We start from the raw sequence: 7,809 nt of genomic DNA, 5'->3' as shown, positions 1-7,809 counted from the left end.
GTCACTTTTGAATGTTGGTTGTGCTTTTCACACTAGTGGTAGCATGAGACGGACTCTACAACCCACACAAGTGGCTCAGGTAGTGCAGCTCATCCAGGATGGCACATCAACGTGAGCTGTGGCTAGAAGGTTTGCTGTGTCTGTCAGCGTAGTGTTCAGAGGCTAGAGGTGCTACCAGGTGACAGGCCAGTACACCAGGAAACGGTTAGAAACCGACTCCATGAGGATGGTGTGAGTGCCCGACGTCCATAGATGGGGGTTGTGCTCACAGCCCAACACCATGCAGGATGCTTGGCATTTGTCACAGAACACCAGGATTGGCAAATTCGCCACTCGCGTCCTGTGCTCTTCACAGATGAAAACAGGTTCACACTGAGCACATGTAACAGACGTGACAGAGTCTGGAGACGCAGTGGAGAGCGATCTGCTGCCTGCAACATCCTTCAGCATGACCGGTTTGGCAGTGGGTCAGCAATGGTGTGGGGTGGCATTTCTCATGGAGTCGGTTTCTTAGCGTTTGTGCAGACACATGCACATTTGTGGCCTGCTGGAGGTCATTTTGCAGGGCTCTGGCAGTGCTCCTACTGTTACTCCTTGCACAAAGGCTGAGGTAGTGGTCCTGCTGCTGGGTTGTTGCCCTTCTATGGCCCCCTCCACGTCTCCTGGTGCTAGCCTGTCTCCTGGTAGCGCCTCCAGCCTCTGGACACTACGCTGACAGACACAGCAAACCTTCTTGCCACAGGTCGCATTGATGTGCCATGCTGGATGAGCTGCACTACCTGAGCCACTTGTGTGGGTTGTAGAGTCCGTCTCATGCTACCACGAATGAGAAAGCACAACCAACATTCAAAAGTGACCAAAACATCAGCCAGAAAGCATTGGTACTGAGATGTGGTTTGTGGTCCCCACCTGCAGAACCACTCCTTTATTGAGGGTGTCTTGATAATTGCCAATAATTTCCATATGTTGTCTATTCCATTTGCACAACAACATGTGAAATTGATTGTCAATCAATGTTGCTTCCTAAGTGGACAGTTTGATTTCACAGAAGTTTGATCTACTTGGAGTTATAATCTGTTGTTTAAGTGTTCCCTTTATTATTTTGAGCAGTGTATATATTATATATATATATTTTAAACTAGACATGTCAATGTGAGAAATAAACTTAGGTATACCCATTCACCAGGGTTCCAGTGGTGGCTCCCTGCTGTTTGTAGACAGGCTGCAGTGGTGAAATCATGTCTACAGTGAATGTGAGCGCTGCAGCAAGTCACTGAGTTCCGCAGTCTCATGCTGACTACCTCAGGATCACGGGTGAGCCCAGTGATAGGGTAAGAGTGGTCATGCGACATATCTGCGTCAGCTGTCAACAAACACTTGTGGGCATCAGTGAGGAGCTGGAGCAATTGTGGGTGAGTAGCATAGTAATATAGAAACATAGTTTTGAAGGCTGAAGAAAGACCTTATGTCCATCTAGTTCAGCCTATTTTTAGTGCAGCTGTTCTGCATTGTTGTTCCTGGGGAAGGCAAAAAACCCACAGAGTAGAAGCCAATTTTCTCCATAGGGAAAAAAAATTCCTTCCCCTAAGCTAGGTCAACCATCTACCTATAATATTATGTTATTCGTAACCTTCTATACTGTTACTCACAAGAAAAGCATCCATTTCTTTCTTAAATTCATTCAGTGAGTTGGCCATCACCACTTACTCAGGAATAGAATTCCAGAGCCTCACTGCTCTTACCGTGAAGAACCCTCTTCTATGCTGGTGCAGAAATTGTCTTTCCTCCAAACGAAGAGAATGCCCCCTTGTTCTTGTCACAGTCCTTGGTACAAACAGTTCATTGGATAGATCTCTGTATTGCCCTCTGATATACTTGTACATATATATTAAGTCTCCCCTAAGTCTTCTCTTTTCTAGAGTAAATAGACCTAATTTTGATAACCTTTCTGGGTATTGTAGTGAACCAGCTCCATTTATCATTTTAGTAGCCCGCCTTTGAACCCTTTCAAGTTCAGTAATGTCTTTCTTGAGCACCGGCTTCCAAAATTGCACGCAATACTCTAAGTGTGGTGTTACGTGTTACAGAACCACTCAGCACCCAGAATATGTTGTGCAGTTATATGTATGTATAATAGATTCTATGTGAGATGCATGTCCCTAATGCATCAGCCCACAGGCTGCGCCCCTGGGCAGAGGGGACATGATATTCTCCTTTTGTCCGCCCTCCCCTCACCTTTGTAATTCCCACAGTAAACATCGGCAGGCTCCGGCCACCTGTGGCTTTTGTAATGCATGTCTGGCCTGCCGCTTTTCTATTGGCCTGCCCTCTGTATCTGTGTGATATATTCTGTGTCCTGTGAGTAAAGTGTTGTCAGACTGGAAATACGTGGAGAAGCAGTGATCTTTTATATGCGCCCATGTAACCAAGGAATTCTAGCCAGCGTCATTCATTCAGACTCCAGCCAACGCAGAGCGGACCTCTGAAAACACGGTGTGGTACTGAAAGAGGTACCCCAGCTTGCGTAGACCCCGTTACATGTGGTATGACGAGTGATTTGTACAGAGGGCACTGGGCACTCCAATTTAGCTTCTTATTGACTAAGATGCCGTAGGCTAGTTTCACACTAGCGCTTTTGAGCGCAGCGACGGCCTGCGCACGGCCGCCGCTAAGCCCCGCCCCTGCCGCGCCTCCGCCGGTAGCTCCGCCTACCGGCGCATGACGCTGCATGCATCCTGCGTCCCCTATCTTTATCACTGGGGGCGCAGGCCGTGCGCAGTATGCGTTTGGCGGCACATGCGTCCTTTTGACGGTGCGCCGACCTGCGCCAAACGCAACCTGCTGCAGTTTGGTTGCGCTCAGCGCACCGTCAAAAAGGCGCATGCGCCGCCAAACGCATACTGCGCACGGCCTGCGCCCCCAGTGATAAAGATAGGGGACGCAGGACGCATGCGTCTTGCGCCGGTAGGTGGAGCTACCGGCGGAGGCGCGGCAGGGGGCGGGGCTTAGCAGCGGCCGTGCGCAGGCCATCGCTGCGCTCAAAAGCGCTAGTGTGAAACTAGCCTAAGCCATCCACTAGATCATTAATAAATATATTAAATAGTAGGGGGCCCAATACAGAACCCTGTGGTACCCCACTAGTAACCCTGGCCCAATCTGAGTATCCACCATTAATAACCACTCTTTGTTTTCTATCACTAAGCCAGCTACCTACCCATCTACACACATTTTCCCCTAGCCCAAGCTTTCTCATCTTACTTACCAATCTTTTATGTGGGACAGTGTCAAATGCTTTAGAGAAGTCGAGATGAATGACATCCAATGATTCTCCTTGGTCCATTTGAGAGCTTACATCCTCATAGAAGCTGATCAGGTTAGTTTGACAGGAGCGATCCTTCTTAAATCCATGCTGATGTGGAGTTAAACATTTATTGACATTGGGATATTCCATAATGGTATCCCTTAGAAACCATTCAAAAATTTTACCCACAACAGATGTTAAGTATTTCTGAGTTTGTAAAGCCGGGGTCACACTTGTGAGTGCAATGCGAGAAACTCACGCTGTTCATGGAAAGACATACAGCCGCACACTCTGGTCCCGAGTGTCGGCGGCAGTGCCGGGTATTGAGGCGTGAGACTCGGGCAAGTTTCTCACATTGCACTCGCAATGACCCCGGTCCTAAAACAGAGGTTTCTTGGAAAAAACTATTAATTCTTCACAAAATCGAAACTATGTTTCCTAATAGGATAAGATTGTTGCTGACATACTTATTGTTTTATTTTACCATAATTCAGGAAACATTTTAGAAAAAAAGTGAAGGACACATTGAGAATCAAATTTAACTTGTGGTTAAGACACATTTTTGGCATCCTTATTATCAGCTTTAAAAAGTGTCTTGAGATAAGAGCAAGGCTCAGAGGAGCATGGGCAAAATGTTTATGTAAAGGGTTTCAGCCTGAGTTGGTGCAAGAAAGAGGAAACTGTCCGACTAGTAGAAAAGGTATCATTCTGCATGAACCATTTTGAAAATATATATATATTTTTTTAAAGGAACAACACCCCTCCTGCCTATATTCAATCTCTGTAATGGCAACTCTGTCCTTCAAAGGGGTTTTCCCATGAACAAAGCTAATTTTAATCAACATTATTATTTAAAGATGTATTGATTAAATTACCATAAGTCTAACAATTGGATGTATTCAAAAAATGTTTTCCTGCGCTGAGATAATCTTATAAATGTGTCCCTGCTGTGTACTGTGTAATGGCCGTGTCTGACCATACGGGGACATGGTCTGATCATACCACAGCTCCTTAGCAGGGGAGGAAGCAAAAGAGACTAGACAGACAGGACAGCAGGGGATCACAGCTGATTCTTTTTGGGAGGTAAAACATTGTTTAAAAACAGGTAGGGAAATGTTTTACTTCCCAAAAAGAATCAGCTGCGATCCCATGCGGTCCTGTCTGTATAATCTCTTTGCCTTCCTCCCCTGCCCAGGAGCTGTGGTATGATCAGACCATGTCCTGTATGGTCAGACACAGCCATTACACAGTACACAGCAGGGTCACATTTATAAGATTATCTCAGCACAGGCACATTTCATATAAACAAATCCAATTGTGGAAGTCATTTTTATTCCAACATCTATTAATTAAAATGTTCTTTGTGGGAAAATCTCTTTAAATTGAATCAAGACTAACACATAGAGAAGAGTGACTTTTTTTAAGAAACACTTAAGGAACAACTTTATCTAGTATTTTTATTTCTGGACATCTTCTCTGATATATGGGGAACAATCAGTGGGAAAAAGTATCCAGATCAGTTCTCCTCCATAAGAATTAAGAATTAAAACTCTCCTTCTAGTGCCACTACAGGTAGCCACCCTATAAGTCAATACTCAACCTTTAAAGGCAATGTGCCAACAGGTTTTTGCTATGTAGTCTGAGAGAAACATGAGGTAGGGGCTGAGACCCTGATTCCAGCGATGCATCACTTACTGGCCTGCATCCTGTCATCTTTATACAAAGTTTGCTCTGCTACAGATATAGCGGTTCTCTGAATACTGAGCTCTGTATAACCCCACCCCTGCAGCTATCTGTGTACACTGTACATTGACAGAAAGTTGCTAATCAGTGGTGGGAACGAGGTTACACAGACCAGTTGACTAGGAGGCACGAGGCAACTAGTCCTGTAGTGATAATATCTTGCTGATAAAATATTGATTTTATTGAAACAGAGACACACAGACCAGTAAGTGATACATTACATCAGGGTCTCAGCCCTACATCAAGCTGCTCTCAGATTACATAGCAAAAAACTGCTGACAGATTAAGAAAGCTTTGAGACATGACTTGCATTTTTAGCCAAAATCAATTAGTGTTCCGGGTTTCCTGACCCTTTTCAGTGTAAAGCAAAGTACCCGTTGTCTGGTTAAGAGACTTGTAACTATTGTAGGTGGAGTGCTGCTTCTCCATAAAAGATCAAGTGATGCAATGAACCCTCTCTAAGCTTAAAGAAGCCAAAGTCACTGTGAATATGTGTATCCTATACTGGCATGCCCATCCAATATTACATATATGCTTCTGACATGAAGGGAATCAATAATTAATACTGATCAAGAATGAATGACTATGAATGCTGTTCTTTATATGAACACATTGGTGCCCCGAGTATTATGTCACCATTCAGTGCTTAGGTGCAAGATCTTCAGATGTGACTAATAGACAGGAAATCTTTATGCACAAAATGCCTAGAAGACTTCTCATGAAAGAAGACTTTACAAAAGAGAGCAGGTCTTTATTTTTTATCTTCACAGGTGTGCAAACAGATAGGCTAACAGAACAGGACAAAACGCAGAACAGACGCTGGACATCATTTTACCGGAGTAAAAATCATGATCACCCACATTCTTTCTTTTCAGAGGTTGTGTTGGTGCTCAGCTCGGTCACTTCTGCACATTGTCTTTGGGCTTTTATTTATTCTTATAAACACTTTAGAAGGAAGAAGTTGCAGACAGAACCTCTAGGGCAGTTACATAATTTCCCAATTCTGGATGCCTTCCTGACTGCACACTGTTCCCCTACATCACACTGAAAAACAAAGGTTTACAATTATGGACATATAACCCTTCAATATTTTTATTGGCAAATTTAAACAGTAAATGTCGCTTTAGTTCTCCTGTCATAAATCAATAGTAAACATGGAAAAAAAAACTTGCTTCTGTCTCCTCCTGGACTGATTGTTCATTCCCAATCCACAGGTAAAATGTGTGTTTTCAGTGAATCCAGATTTTTCCATTACTGAGACAGGAGATGGCAGTTTGTGATCATGAAGTTCTATGGAGAACTGCAACCGTCGATTCAGGAGAACTTGGAGCAGATCATCGGTGTCTGCCTCTAACTCTTCCCCTCTCCATAAAACTTTATAAACACCAACTGCCATCTCCTATCTCAGCAATGGGAAAACCTGATTTCATTGAATATACTGTAGATTGGACAGATTTTTACTCTTGAATTGAGAATGAAAGATCAGGAGAAAGAGGCAGATTTATCTGAGATATATTACAAAGTTACTTATTTTCATGTGTTCTGTTAACTTATGAAATAAATTAAAATGAAAGTTACACTTTAGCTACACTAGTTTGACTTACAATACTGAACTGTATACATATCTTACCAAGGGCAATTATCCTGAAGTAATCACAGTAACCATATATACTATAAGTTTCCCCTATTCATGTGTGAATCCCCTTAAAAATAAGTAAAATAGTAATATATATATATATTATCAATGCACTGTTGTGTGGAGATATTACATACTATACACAATTTGCTGAGTGATTTCCTTTCTTTCTAGTGATGTAGAGATACCTTCCTAAATCTATAGATTATTCTGTTGCCGATATCATATTAGGGTAAAAGCGATTTTCTTACCACAGGGACTTGTCCAAACTTCTTTTCCCAGGAAGGTACCCGCTTACTCTGTAACTTCTCCAAGACCTCCTGCAGAGCCCCCAGCTGCAGACAGGGCAGAGAGAAGGCATCACAGTCTGTCTGTATGTATATAGAGGAGTCCAGCACACAGCCACTTCTAGATTTGCTCTGGAGCTGTTTTACAATGATCAGTTCCAGAATTGCCAATGTAATGCTACAAGGAGTAACACCCTGAGCTGCAGCCCTTACATGCAGTGTCTGGCATCATGCAGATAGTGTGGCAATGATTGCAGCACTGCCAGCATCACTCACCAGCTCTTTCTCACTAGAAGGAATGGCATCTTTGGGGTAGAAGTCCCGCAGTGCCCTGGTCTCCAGGTCGGAGCTGTCCTCCTGGCCCCACACGATGCCGAGGAGCAGCAGGCAGCTGCCCAGGGTGAGGAGTCGCAGTCTGGAGCTGCTGTCCATGGTGCTGATCCTGCGCAGGATTTGAGGCGCTGGCAGCCAGTGGTCGGGGCACTGGCTGGGCTTTGTAGTGAGCGGAGAGCTCCCTATTTATCGCCTCCTCGGGGAGGCATCTTGTTATTTTAGTTGATGAACTCCTCCCATAGTGACGCCAATGAGAAGCGTGGGGGGAAGCAGCGCCTGACATGGGGGGCTGTGTGAAGACATCAATCAGAGCCCCCCGGCACCGAGGGCACAGGAGACTTATGTTTCCTCTCTGATACTTCAAGACAATGTCACATTACTAAGTGAACTTTTGCAAATGACAGATTATTCAGCCTGGGTGGCAGTGATCCATACTGCCCTGAGCTCACCACAGTCAGGAAATGTCCTGCCTGCTTATATAGGTGGGATGGGGGCTGTGGGCACAGCTA

At 44.4% G+C, this 7,809-nt stretch overlaps 1 protein-coding gene across 1 annotated transcript; it reads right to left on the bottom strand.

Moving 5' to 3' along the window:
* Window positions 1-5,774: 5,774 nt before the first annotated feature.
* Window positions 5,775-7,525, bottom strand: LOC141083959 (cocaine- and amphetamine-regulated transcript protein-like). The gene is made up of 3 exons (XM_073568373.1): window positions 7,244-7,525; window positions 6,932-7,015; window positions 5,775-6,088 (listed from the first exon to the last, which is right to left on the bottom strand). The coding sequence occupies exons 1-3, from the start codon at window positions 7,397-7,399 to the stop codon at window positions 5,981-5,983; spliced, it is 348 nt and encodes a 115-aa protein (XP_073424474.1). The 5' UTR covers window positions 7,400-7,525; the 3' UTR covers window positions 5,775-5,980.
* Between the last annotated feature and the right edge of the window lie 284 nt (window positions 7,526-7,809).

The sequence above is a fragment of the Dendrobates tinctorius genome, unplaced genomic scaffold, assembly GCF_039654945.1.
Source record: "Dendrobates tinctorius isolate UK_male_01 unplaced genomic scaffold, ASM3965494v1 ptg000022l, whole genome shotgun sequence".
NCBI classification, from domain to species: Eukaryota; Metazoa; Chordata; class Amphibia; order Anura; family Dendrobatidae; genus Dendrobates; species Dendrobates tinctorius.
This window is presented reverse-complemented; position numbering and strand designations above follow the sequence as displayed.